Here is a 14,050-nt window from a genome sequence, read left to right as displayed (position 1 = left end):
GGAGAGGCCCAGGGCCTCTATAAATAGAGCTAGCCACCACAGAAGGAGGGAACGACTAGAAATCTGGTAGAACCATAGCAGAGAGAGAGAGGCGACTGAACTCACCCTAGCAGTTCATCGCACCAGCTCAAGAACACCTCTCGCGAGGCTGTTCTTCCCTTGTACTATCCATCATCAGCCCCAGAGACAATCCACCACACCACACACTGGAGTAGGGTATTACACCACAACGGTGGCCCGAACCAGTATAAACATCGTGTCCCTTGTGTTGTTCATCATTTTCATCTTAGTTCGCACGAGAGGATCGGACGTAGATCGGTAGGGGAGAGATCCCCGCGCGCACCCCAGTGTTCGAACCTCAAGGGTCTGCCGGAACCCGAAACCCGACACACATGACAGACACCTTTCTTCTTGTCATTCTTCTTCTTGAAGTTCGTGTGTTGCACAGCCTTGTTCTTCCCATCAAATTTTGCTTTACCATCAAACTTGCCCTTGTTCTTGAACTTGTGGGGCTGGAAGTTCTTCTTTTGTACCAGATTGGCACTAGATCCTCCCTCAATACCTCGAGCACGTGTGTCCTTTGCTCTTACCTTTTCTTCCACATCAAGAGTGCCAATGAGATCCGGGACGGAAAACTCTTGTCTCTTATGCTTCAACAAGGTAGCAAAGTTCCTCCATGAAGGAGGAAGCTTAGTGATGATACCTCCGGCAACAAACTTGTCCGGTAGCATACAACCGAAGTGCTCAAGTTCTCTAGCAAATGATTGTATCTCATGAGCTTGCTCAACCACGGAGCGCTCTTCAGTCATCCTATAGTCATAGAATTGCTCCATGATGTACAGCTCAGTGCCAGCATCCGAGACCCCAAACTTGGCCTCGAGTGCATCCCACATATCTTTTCCATTATCAATTGACGCATAAGCATCAACTATGTTCTCACCAAGAACACTCAAAAGAGCAGCCTTAAACAGAGTATCCATTTTCTGAAAGGCTTGTGCCTGTTGAGCATCAAGCTCCTCTTCAGGTTTGCCGAGAGTGGCGTCATAGCAACTCATGGTTTGAAACCATAAGACTGCTCTCACGCGCCACCTCTTATAGTGGATGCCCTCAAACATAGGAGGTCTCATGGAAGCAGCAAAACTACTTGGGGTAAATTGCCTATAATAAGGTTTTTGGATTGTTGGAAATATGAGCAATTTACCAAATGATTTTATTAACAGAAATACTAGATAAAGCATAACTAATATAGTAGAGATAAAACAAGTCATGCGTTCTAACAGAGAGAAGGTAAATAGCTTCTGCATATATGAACCGTAGCCTATCATATCTATAGCAGACAGTAGAACTAGTTGCATATATGAGGTAGAACCTAACATATTTAGGGCAAGTACTATTACGAGAAACTGTGGCAGGATATCTAACAGAAAGAAGAACACATACGTGACAGCAGCATCAGTAGCACTGGACTTGGGGTCGGTGTCCTCTCCAACCATGTCGTCGAGGAGGTTGTCGACGTCGGGGAAGAAGTCGTCGGAGTCCGGGGCGTCCGTGACGAAGGAGTTAGTCAGTAGTCGCGCAGAGCGCTCCCCAAAAACCTTATCACCCTTCTCCCGTACAGGACTCAAAGAGGTGCGGTTTCGGAGGCCTACTGTCCCGACCCGCGGTGCACGTCGCAAGCCGGGATGAGGAAGACAGCAGCAGCTCAAAGATTGGAACCGATGGCGAGAGGAAGGAGAAGTTCTGGTGTGTCTCTCTGGGAGGAGCGACCTTTCTTTTATAGGCGCGAGAGAAGGAGACGAGAGGGCAGCGACGGGAGGCGAAACGAAGAGACGAAGGCGAAGCGAACAGCCAGCAGCCGAAGGGCTGCACCGTTCGTATTCGAACTCCACTTTCGCAAAAACTCTTTTCAGCTTCCGTGTGACCTTTCGTATACCCGTAGTGCGTGGCAAAAATTTAGATATCAGCTCGGCTCATTCCCACAACCCGCCATGAAGTGGCGTGGCGCGAGGCGAGGCGAGGCGGGCGGCGGAGGAGGAGCGCACGTGGATATCCCTCTTGTTCTCATGCTCGTACAAGTGGGGAAAGAACCTCCCTTATAAGGAGGTCCAACCCCCACTAAACTAGCAATGTGAGACTAAACTTTTGTACCACCTCTTGCCTTGCATAAATGGGCTAAGTGGTCCTTTAGTATTTATTAGGAATTTCTAAAACTGCTATTGGGCAGGCCCAAAATAGACAAAATTCCAGCAGTAACATCGCACATTTTTAGGCGAACAGATGAGGTGGCGAGTAATTAATAAGGAAAGAGGGGCATGTGCTAACATAACTAGTTATTGTAACATCACACATATCAAGACAAGATGAGTCTACAACCTAATAAATAAAGTGTTATATGACACCATACATATGTTACTCCTCACTATAGATGTAGTAATATAGTAACATATGCATGTTACTAGTCTAAGTTATTTTTTTTTTAAGACAAACTAGTGTAAGTTACCCCATTGTGACTAGTCTGGAGTTTCCTGCCACAGAGGGCTACCGAACACGCAATCGCTCAACTTCCATCGGCCCAACTGCTTTTTCGTACTCGTGTCCGCGTTCTAAACCCACAACCCCCTCTCGCAGACCGCGGCAGCCTGCGCGGCCACCGCCGAGGCCACGATGCCGTCGATCGCCGCCGGAGGAGGCTGGCGCCTCTTCTCCGCGGGCAGGGGCATCTCCTGGCTGCGCCTCCGCCGCCTCCAGCGCCCGCTCCTCTCCTCCCTCGCCGGCGGCGGTGGCGGCCACGCGCCGCATCTGCCGGTGGTCATCGTCGGGGCCGGGCCCGTCGGGCTCGCCCTCTCCTTCCTCCTCGCCAAATTCGGTAAGCGCCGCCAGCCTCCGCGAGCTATGCTCTGCTTCGCGCTTCGGTAGGCGTGGGGCGAGGATTTGTTTGTGAGCACCTGCGAAGTCGCCCCAATCAGATGTTCAGTGGATCAATCGGAGCTCAGCTGATAAATTTGACATTTCATTTTGTTGAAACCTCGCAGGCATCAAATGCACGGTCCTAGAGAGAAGCATGGAGTTCACTAGGCACCCCCGGGCGCATTTCATCAACAACCGCACCATGGAGGTGTGTTATCAGTTATCTGCCAAGCGCACCCCCAACATTGCCATTTCAGCCCTTCGTGTGTGTTGTGTGGGTGGTGATTTCATAGGTTTGGGTGGTGTTGGCAGATCTTCCGCAAGTTCGACGGCCTGGCTGGGGACATCGAGAGGGCTCAGCCGCAGGTGAACCTGTGGAGGAAGTTCGTGTACTGTACCTCGCTTTCCGGAACCATTCTCGGTTCAGTTGATCACATGAAGCAGGAAGGTGAGTTTAGTTCTTGAAGTGTTTGCATGCGCGATGTTCTGAACCTCGCTGCATACATTGACCGGCTGACGATTATTTTGTGCAGATTTTGACAAGGTCATTAGTCCTATATCGGTCGCACACTTCTCGCAGTACAAGCTAGTGGATTTGCTACTCAAGAAACTGGATGACGTTGGCTTTCAGACGTGCTTTCCTGATGAGCTTGGCGGTAGCTCCGCTCAAGATTTGCTGCTGGAAAACAAGATACTGATGGGACACGAGTGTAGCTCCATTCAGCTGACCGATGACGGCATTCTGGTTGGGGCATCATTTAACAATGGGGGGAGGATGCAGGAGAGGAAGCTTCACTGTGGCCTTCTTCTTGGGGCAGATGGCGCAAGAAGTAAAGTGCGTGAGTTGGCTGGTATATCTATGAAAGGTGAAAGGGACTTGCAGAAATTGGTCAGTGTTCATTTTGTGAGCAGGGATCTTGGAAAGTATTTATCTAGTGAGAGGCCTGGCATGCTGTTCTTTATTTTCAACCCCGATGCAATTGGTGTGCTCGTGGCACATGACCTGGAGCATGGGGAATTTGTGTTGCAGGTATATCAAATTAGCAGACTGTTGTGAGTAAGATGCCCATTATGCTGAAGGAAGTAGGATGATTAGTTATCTAGCTGTTAATTTATCTCCTGTTTCATGTTCAGGTTCCATTTTATCCGCCTCAGCAGATGTTTGAGGATTTTAGTGCAAAGGTGATTTCAGTTGAATATTTTTCTCAATTTCTAGTTTTTGGCATTTCCCACCTCATTCACCTGTGAACGTCTACTAAAAATTATCTTCGGCACCCAGTCTGTATAGCCTTGTCATTCTGAAATGCTTGTTCTGTAGTATTCTTTCAAGAACTTATTTGCAGTCCTTACAGTTCTGAAATACTTGTTTTGTAGATTTCTAGTCTGCAGAGTAAATTTTATGCCGATATTTACACGCCTCCTTACTCTTTTCCCCCGTATGTATTTCCCCTTTGGTTCTAGGTGTGCGAGCAAATTATTGTCAAATTGGTTGGATGGGAGCCAGCAGATATTCAGGTTTTAGACATAAAACAATGGGCAATGCATGCTGAAGTTGCAGAGAAGTATGTTGGCTGCGACAATCGTGTAATCCTAGTTGGTGATGCTGCTCACCGCTTTCCTCCTGCTGGTGGTTTTGGTTAGTAGTTATTTTCAAATTTGATACTGCAATATTACCATGCTGAACTCGTTATTATGTATCTGAAGTTCAAATGTATAAAGAGATGTGCACTTCCTGACATCTTTTCGCAGGAATGAACACTGGTGTTCAGGATGCACATAATTTGGCTTGGAAATTGTGTTTACTTCTAAATGGCATCGCTGACCCATCAATTATACAAACTTATGAGTCAGAGCGCAAACCTGTTAGATTCTCCTTGCATGCCTTCTGTTCGTCAATGTTAACATCTCTGCTACAAATATACTGAAATAGCATTCATGCTTCTTTATGACAGGTTGCCATTTTTAACACAGAACTTAGTTTGGAAAACTTCAAGGCAGCAATGTCTATTCCTGCTACCCTTGGCCTTGATCCAACCATTGCAAACTCAGGTAAAGTACCCTGCTCCTGCAAGAGGGCTGTGCACAATTTATTGCTATTCTCTTTGAAAAGTAAATATTGACAACATGTACAACTATGGTTGATTACAGTTGAATGTTTGTAACTTGCCCCTTATACGCATCCCTCACATGTTTCTATCAGTGCACAGAGTAATCAACAGCAGCCTAGGATCAATCATTCCAAGAAATTTACAGAAGGTGGTTCTGGAAGGATTATTTTCCATTGGTCGGACACAAGTCTCGGACTACATTTTGAGTGAGAACAATCCCCTTGGATCCTTGAGACTAGCAAGATTGAGAAGTATTCTTGATGAAGGAAAAAGTCTACAGCTGCAGTTCCCTGCAGAGGATCTTGGCTTTCGGTTAGTCTCTGTACTGTGAATGATTCTTCAAAACAACTTTACTGTTTATCTTCCTTTTGAGTTTACTTGATGGAACAACATGAGTAGACCGCCTCCGGAGACAATACTATGTTCTCACCAAATAGGCAAGTTTCTGACCTGGATCTACTGTGCACTTTCAGCTATGAAAAAGGAGCCCTAGTTGCTGAAGATTGTGCTGACACCACTTATCAAGCAGAAAAACAGAAGCATTCTAAGAGGTCATCAGGAGAGTACATCCCATCTGCTAAGGTTGGTTCACGGCTACCACACATGCTGGTGAGACCACTGTCTGCTTCGAGTGAGGTTCGACCCTTTGACCCCTATAATTGGTACATTCTTTTTTAGCCGTTCATGTACCTTTGTGTAAGCCGTGGGCGTGATGACTTCTTACAGGGCATGTTCTCAACACTGGACCTAGTAAGTGGGGATAAAGTTGAGTTTGTTATCATTATCGCACCACTGAAAGAGTCATATAAGCTTGCCCGGGCCATGCTAAGGATAACAGATGAATTCGAGTTATCAGCCAAAGTTTGCGTCATGTGGCCACAAGGTTCAGGGGGCGAGGGAGTGAAAGGGAGCATGTCCGAGCTGGCTCCCTGGACAAACTATGTCGATGTCGAGGAAATACCAAGGGCATCTGCCAACTCGTGGTGGGAGATGTGTCAGGTAAGCAATAGAAGTGTTATTTTGGTTAGGCCTGATGAGCACATAGCATGGAGAACAGAACCTGAAACGGTGAGAGATGCTTATGCAGACGTTAGAAAAGTCTTTTCTCAGATTTTGAGTTTAAATAGGCCCCAGGTGTAAGAATGCCCAGATATACATTCATTAACTGACTGGGTTCAAGTGTCAAACTTAGAACCTCGGCCACTAGACGTGGACATTAACCGTTCCATGCTGCATTATTTGCATGTACATGACCGTCAGGTTTGTTTGTTGATATCTTCTCACACATGTTGGTTACATTATCATACATTTGACATGAACTTCCCGGAGATGTTACATCAATGTGAATAAAATTATCTTTGTTACATCATGCTTTAGATATGTTGGCTGTCAGCTTCTTGTACTAATCAACAGGGAGTGTTTGGACCAAGTGTTTTTGTTGTGATTTGTTTGTTACACTGTACACTGAACCCCAGGAATCGGGATACAGATCCATATCTTCCCCCCAAAAAGTGAGTTTTATTATGCACTAAACCCCATGAATTCTAACCCGAGCCATCCCTATCTAAACAAGCGTAAAGAACAAAATTAGCGAGTCATTATAACTAGTGATGCAGCCACTTTCTAGCTTTCACCATAGCAATGAAGTTATCGAATAGATAATATGTACATCAAGCCTGAGAACATCACCTGAACATACACTTAGGTGCTATCAAAACTTGATTCAATCTTCAACAGCACTACGGCACATCATTACACATCGAACCGATACCTAAGTCACAGAAACACCAGAGAAGCTTCTTCTTCTCAGGTCTCTGAGAACACTAGCAATTCTCCTGCACCTTGAGACACAGCAGCATCATACAACACTTGTCACTGCAATGATAATCTGCCCTGCAATACCTATCATACACCCAAGCACCGCACCGGCGACAACCTGCGAGCAAATTTGAGTGGGCAATAAGTTTTCTGGTACGATCATGGAGGGGCAAACCTCCCAGAACGGGCAATGAGCTCAGCTGGCGACCGGGTGATCGCGGTAAAAATATGGCATCGCTTTCGAACTGCCAAACTATACTAAAAATGGACAACGAAAAGGACATTTGAGCAGACCTGGGTCGGGGTATGGCCTAAAAGTTCACGCAATGGTCTTGTTTCAGCCAAGGGATGTTCAGCCGGTAGTTCACAGACTATTTGGTTCAACACCTAAAGAATGGAAAAGGTCAGGACAAGGCGCAGCATAATTACAAAACTCAGAACATCAAAGCATATATAATCACAAAAATCAGAGCAGATGTTACATACCGCTGCTTGCTTTCCAGCATGCAATCTGACACCAGAAGCATCGTACATCACCTGCCAATCAAGTGACAAAATCGAAACTCAAAGACCTCGTCGTCATGAATCAACAGACAGGAAATTAAGTATAAAAATCCTGCACGATGCTTGCACTCAACATTTTAATGTCCAACTAATGGTAGAACGCTTATGTCCAGGAAGAAGCAACATATTATTTTTCTTCATAAACAAACAGGTGATGCGTGATGGGACGAGATGGATAACCTACCACACTTGCGAATATCGTTGATGTGGCAAAGAGGGCACTGCCGAAGCCCTCTTGGAAGCCAATGGCTACCGATAATGCTGTAACGGTCGCGGAATGCGACGACGGCATGCCACCGGAGCCGATAAGCCGCTTAGGATCCCATCTTTTCTCCTTATACCTTCATTCAGTCAAGAAGTAATGCACATCAGACCTATTGCAGCAGCATCTGCCTATGAAAACTTACTGCAACAATTAACAAGCACAGAAGTGTGTATTTTATTTTTATTTGATAGTGCGAATAAAGGCGCAGAAGTGTGTAATGGGGAATTAATCACAAAATCCATTGATCATGTCAGATCATGCTAACGCCCAAATTTATTGGTTTGTTTTTGTCTCGTATGAATATCTTTTTTGGGTGATCATGGTTAAGGGCCTCTGAATGGAAACGAAACGAAACACGCAGTCAGAGAATATGTGAGTTGCAACGTTTGTTTAGATGTGTTCAAGCTGAAGAAATGCAAATTTCACCCACCCCAGAACAGGCACGGGCCGACCAAACCATATGCTTAATTTGAAGAGATTACGGCGATTTTGCTTATGCTCCCAGCTCTTTTTTTTCCCCCTAAGACGCAACTAAATAATTCCAGAGGGAATCGCATTCTCCAGCCTAGCATCCCCAAGGAGCAGAGCAAAATCAGAGAATCGGAGGGAATTGCATTCTGAACCAGATCTCCCCTGAACGATTCCCCACTCTAATCTGTGAAAATTGAAGACTAACTTTGACCCTCCTCCTGTGGCCGCAATTCCACGGCCAAAGAAGGCGCCGTCCAGGGGAGGAGGAGGTGGAAGCGAAGGTCAGAGCAAGAGTCGTCAGTCGTCGTTGGCGGCCAGCGATTGGTTGGGTTACCTGGTGAGGAAGAACTTGATGGACTGCGCGATGGCGAAGCCGAGCAGCGCGGCGACGAGGGGGAAGTTGTGGAAGACGGCGAGGTAGGAGAAGCCCGGGGAGGCCGCGGCGGCCGGCGGCGACGAGGAGGCGGCGGCGCCATCACCACCACCACCGTCCCCCATGGCTGGTTCCGTTTCTTTCCTCCCGGACGGACGGTCGGACGGCCGGCTATTCCCGGTATGGAGCGCTTACTTATAGCGATCCCCCTATATACCCGCAGCACTAAATTTATAGCCTTCCTTCCCTCCCTCCCTCCTACTCCAAAAAATTATGTGCGCCCATGGGCGGCGATTCGCCCTACTTATACCTCCCCTTTCCCCCCTATCTCGCTCTAGAAATTAATTAAAAAGGAAACTGATTAATAAACTTGCTCTGCCGAGTGTATTTTTGAACTGGGGAGGTGATGCTGACGCTGCCGGAGATGATTGGGTTGGGGGGTCGGGGGTGGCATCGCAGGGGAAGCGGCCGCAGCTGATGCCGATGCCGATGCCGGTTGGCGGGTCAGGGGTGGGGTGGAGGCGAATATGCCCGCCCGGGGCCGGGGCGATGGGGTTGGAGTTGCATGTGGCGTGGGGCCATCGTTGCCGCCAATTAATTTACAATCAGCTCGAGGTTTTGTCCGGTGGCGGCGGGCGGGTCCGTGATTAATTAGCTTATTATGGCCTTTTGTTTGAAAAAAAAGGACAGGCAGGCAGGCAGGCAGGCACGCTTTGCGTGACTTGGAGAACGACTCAACGGAACGGTGACCTCGGCCGACGGCGACGGTGCCAAGGTGATGATGGCATGGCCCGCCCCAATCATGGGATCCGCAGCGTCGGCCGGCTCTCATGGCAACTGCATGAGCGGCCGCTGTGAGAGCCGGGCCAGGAACGCGTGCCCCTATCATCACTAGGTCGGGATCGCGCCTTGACGCAAGAGTACCGGTCTCAATGTCTTGTTCAAACAGGTAATGCTAAGTTAGTAGTAATCCAGGTTCTGGCGCCATATTCTTATTTTGATGCTGACAGGTGGTGTCTGGCTCGACACGTTATCCAGATGTAAACAAAGTACTACCTCCGTCTAGGTGAATAAGTCATTCGCGTAGTTCTAGGTCATCGATTTGAGAAATTAAATATGTGTTATATGTCATGAAAAGTATATCACTGGATTTCTACACGGATGTAGTTTCTAAATATATATTTTTTGTCACATATAATACATATTTAGATAATTAAATCGTCGACCTAGAACTACGCGAATGACTTATTCACCGAGACGGAGGTAGTACAAATCTTTGCAAGAGTAATCAAATATGAGATCGTCTTTATAGATAATGTAATTGTTGCCAACATATCTTGGCGCATTGTCTGGTCCATCCCATAGGTGCAGCATGCCTAATTCTAAATAATGACATAATGCCAGATCCAAAATAAAAAAGAGCAAAGTAGCTGCCTATGATAGATTGCTATTTGATTGGACATCATAAAGACTCAAGCAAGGAATAGTAATAGCCCATGTCAATAGAGTCACAACTATACATTCATTACAGAGGATAGAAGGTTCACAACTATACATTCATTATAGAGGATAGATGTTTAATATAACAGAAGCAAGTCAGAATCCAAAATAACAAAGAGCAGAGCAGCCGCCCTTTGATAGATTCTATTTGATCACAAAGGCATAAAGACCCCATTCATAGCATACAAATGGTTGTGCACAACAATAAGTTCACTACAATATACCAAAAGCAAGAGATACGTCATAACAACAGAAGTACATCGAAAGGTGTAGCGGATGCCGATGCGTCTTAAGCTCGTAGCAAGCACGCAACTTCCCATGCAGAGTATATGTCCTGGCAAGAAGAGAAAAGGAGGTGGAGCACCACAATACATAATTTATAAGACTAAAGAGGACTACAATATCACAATAATTCGAAGGAGCAATTGTGCCTACTCATGATCTCAACAGATGCGACTTTGGTACATATATTTATTCCATCATTTTTCATTTGAATAATCACGATCTTAAAATTATGTCGGTGCAGTTTGGTTATAATCAAATCAATCAACCAGCTATGCAAGTATGATAGTTATCAACAAAGAGCTACTAAAACCAAGGTATAGTCAACCTACAGGATAATTAAGGCCCTGGCTTTGATTAATGTAGTAGCCACGACCGACAGCCATGTCAACAACAATTTTCTACTTGATCTCCTAAAGAGTCCTGGTTCAATGATATAGAAAAGGTTACACATGTGAAAACTAACACCTTTTTAAATTAAAGCATGGGGTGGTCATATTTCACATATTTGTAAATTGCTTTCATATCATCCGGAATCTCTGTGATCTTTTGGACAGAGACAACTTTGTAGATAGTATTATTTTTCAGGACAGCAGACCAGATATAAAGTTCAGTAGTGTGTCGATTCATTTCAAAGGATGCAAAGAACAAACTGCCAAGTAGGGTGGCTCACCCGCTGCTGTAGGCGTTGCTTGGAGGTGCCGGCAAATGGACGGGTTGTATTGGCCACCGGATCTAGCGCACGCGCAAGCTCGACGGGGAGCAGCGGTGCGAGAGCTTCGATGTCGCGGCGGCTCACCTCTTCCTCGTTGGGATCCTCAGCGCACACCTCGTCTTCTGCCGCCAATAGAGAACTACAGACTATACATATACAATGTGATTGGCAAGAGCTAATACTAAGTAGGATTAGTTAACTACTTTGATAACCATCACAACTTGCCAACGTTCTTAGACTATCCAGATTTCTGAAAGTAAATATCATGTGTAATTCATATAAATTTGCATCACCCAGAAATCTTTGATGTGTCCTTCAAGAATATTAAAGCGGCTGAACTGGGCAAGAATCTTCGTTCAAGTACTTCCAGAAGGAAGATTTCAATAGCAATCTTGGAATAGTTCTGGTGTGATATATTTGAAACCTTCAAGCACCATTTTTGCTAATATAACTGAAAGCTTACCAAGAAGAAAAATACTAAAATCAACTTAGGTTGCCAGTCAAATGTACACCCAGCCATGATTATTTTTGTAGCAGCACAAAGAACTAAAAGGTGCCACTTCCATGCAGCCAATAATTTTAAATTAGATGCCCAAAACATATGTGGATTAAACTTCCTTAAAATAATGGTGATGCAAGCCTTCCTAATGCAGTTGCGGCATGGCTTGCTCAAATTCTCGCTTCTAGCTTACCTCCTCCGACCAGTTAGATTTATCATTTTTCTTCATTTATAAATACCCATAGTGACACAACAACATCTCGACTATGCTACAGCTATCACAGTGGTCTACAAATTACAGATTCGTATATGTATTTTGTTGTCGCCTCAAGTAGTTTTAGATTAAAATCCTGATCCAGAACTATAGCTAAACTGGAGCGAGCGGTAGATTTCTTAGTCTGGTAATCTGATTTGGTAGTGCTTATACATCAAAAATTTGTTTATCGACAGAAAAACTATGTTATGCATTATTTACAAAAAAAATTGTTTTCGTATAGGGTCAGAAATACATTTCAGCATCCAAAGCAATAAGAGAGAAATAATTTCAGTATAATCAGTACAGAGCAACAATATCTGAACTTCTTGTCAGTCAAAAGTAATAATATATGGAGATAATCTATCTTGCATGTGGCGCAACATTAAATTTAGCAGATCTCAAAACCAGACATGAATGTACTGAGTATAAAGGACATACCAGAACCATATATGAAGTAGAAAGGAAGACGCTGGAGTGACAAGTGGGTTCGAGGTAGGCACATTTCAACTTTCTGTAGTTAAGCTGGAAAAACACCATAGTTGTTCACCATTTATCATCAATGGAAAGCAGCCATATGCAACGCAGGAATCATAATCATATTTCTTCATATCCATAGACAAATACAAAGCAGAAAAATATCAAAGGAAAGCAACCGTATGAAATGCATATCACAAGACATGGGATTTCGGTCAAGTGGCTTTCAAGGGACCTCCATTGTGCAAAATGATAAGGAATTGAGCTTGACATATGAGAGAGAGGGAGAAGGAGAAATGGACCTGTAGATCATCAGCAGTACGATGTCCTTAACGGCACCATCTGGTACGTGGTGGTGGCGGCTTGCACTCTTCCTAGCCAGTACCTCACCAGGTAAGGCAAGTCATGACCTTGTCCGGCTCTAGCAGCGACCTGCAAGCCAAGAAAATGGAAAGATCAGCGGTGAAAGGACATGTTGTGCCCCCATGTGTGGTTTTGGTAATTGATGACAATCTCTATGGACTAACGGTTGCCTTGAGTTATATTTGAAGGATTTGTCCATAGGATTGTCTTGAAATCCATGTGTTGGTTTCAAGGAGTTTATGAGATAGCCAAAGTGCTTTTCAAGGAATTATCCAAAGATTGGTCATGTGTGAGTTGAGATGGCCAAAGTGCTTTTCAAGGAATTATCCAAAGATTGGTCATGTGTGAGTTGAGCTTATTGCAAGCATGTCTTGAAGAAGAAGATTGTGTGATCATTCATGGTTACCTTCAAGACATCGTCCAAATGAGAGTTGGAAAGATTCAATGTTGATCAAGACTAAGTCAAGAGTGAATCAAGTTGATCAACTCACAAAGCGTAGAAGAAGTACCGAGAGGGATCAAGTGATCCCATGGTATGGTAAGCATTGTCCATTACGCTTTGTGTACTAACCCATGGTCTACGTGAGAGTTCTTTGTGGGGTTAGGTATGTTTCCATGGTCTTGCGTCAAGAGGAAGATCTCATACAACCCATGGAGGATGACATCAAGTGGTGATCGTCATCAAGTTTGCAGTGTGCAAGTTCAAGTGGAGCATCACGAAGAGATCAAATGCTTGAAGCTTGCCATCCTTTGTGGTGGCAATGGACTTGTGAATATGTGCGGAAGAAAGGCTCACCCATAGTGGAGTATGGGGGAGCAATCAACTAGTCTTCATCGAGCCAACACAATCAAGAAAGGTGGTCCAACTTGAGGAAGTCAAGATCGTCATCATCTAGCTCAAGTGGACCATGTGCAAGGCAAAGGTTTGCCCTTGATAGGTTTTCTATTTTACCGGTCTCATGATGGTAGTTGGGAGACCGGGTTATAGGATCGATTGCCGTTCTATCAAGGGGGGCTCTCGATGAGTAGCTTGATCGTATCGTTCATTGAGAGCTCAAACCATTGCATCCTTGCATCATCTTTCTTGGTTCTTGTTTGGTTCTCTTTGAGAGTCTTAGAGCTTATGGTCATCTTGATGACAAGCTCGAGTTCATCGAAAACGGAGTTCACATGCATCTTCTATGATGTTTTCGATGTTGGAGGTTTTGCCGGTTCTTCTCGGTTGGAGGTTTCACTCCTCTATTTGTTGGCATACCTCCCCTGCCTCTCCTTACTATATCCAGTCGCAGTTTTGATGCTACTCGTCGTCTTGTTTCCAACAAGCTTGAGTTTGCTCAATTCGGAGCTCATATGCAGAAGTTATGGCAGTTCTGGTTTTCTTGAGAGTGGTTTTTGTCTGGTCCCAGCGGTAGTACCGCGTGCCCCAGCGGTAGTACCGCTTGGAGCTCTCAGCCG

The 14,050-nt window shown here is 45.2% G+C and overlaps 2 protein-coding genes and 1 long non-coding RNA gene across 3 annotated transcripts; 1 reads left to right on the top strand and 2 right to left on the bottom strand.

Moving 5' to 3' along the window:
- Positions 1-2,363: 2,363 nt before the first annotated feature.
- Positions 2,364-4,983, bottom strand: LOC147980849 (uncharacterized). The gene is made up of 2 exons (XR_015598703.1): positions 4,768-4,983; positions 2,364-2,945 (listed from the first exon to the last, which is right to left on the bottom strand). It is a non-coding gene; the product is annotated as an uncharacterized LOC147980849 (long non-coding RNA).
- On the top strand, positions 2,660-6,379 carry EMB2421 (FAD/NAD(P)-binding oxidoreductase family protein). Its single transcript, XM_087513622.1, has 11 exons — positions 2,660-2,866; positions 3,033-3,115; positions 3,220-3,355; positions 3,441-3,937; positions 4,042-4,089; positions 4,369-4,543; positions 4,657-4,769; positions 4,860-4,956; positions 5,108-5,327; positions 5,489-5,651; positions 5,742-6,379. Exons 1-11 carry the CDS (start codon positions 2,665-2,667, stop codon positions 6,153-6,155), a joined length of 2,148 nt encoding a protein of 715 aa, XP_087369748.1. The 5' UTR covers positions 2,660-2,664; the 3' UTR covers positions 6,156-6,379.
- Positions 6,380-6,610: 231 nt separating this feature from the next.
- Positions 6,611-8,922, bottom strand: LOC147980847 (uncharacterized). The gene is made up of 5 exons (XM_087513623.1): positions 8,468-8,922; positions 7,582-7,738; positions 7,320-7,370; positions 7,128-7,220; positions 6,611-6,951 (listed from the first exon to the last, which is right to left on the bottom strand). Exons 1-5 carry the CDS (start codon positions 8,629-8,631, stop codon positions 6,874-6,876), a joined length of 543 nt encoding a protein of 180 aa, XP_087369749.1. The 5' UTR covers positions 8,632-8,922; the 3' UTR covers positions 6,611-6,873.
- Between the last annotated feature and the right edge of the window lie 5,128 nt (positions 8,923-14,050).

Source organism: Triticum urartu, chromosome 3A (assembly GCF_056163025.1).
Source record: "Triticum urartu cultivar PI428250 chromosome 3A, HENAU_Tu73, whole genome shotgun sequence".
NCBI classification, from domain to species: domain Eukaryota; kingdom Viridiplantae; phylum Streptophyta; class Magnoliopsida; order Poales; family Poaceae; genus Triticum; species Triticum urartu.
This window is presented reverse-complemented; position numbering and strand designations above follow the sequence as displayed.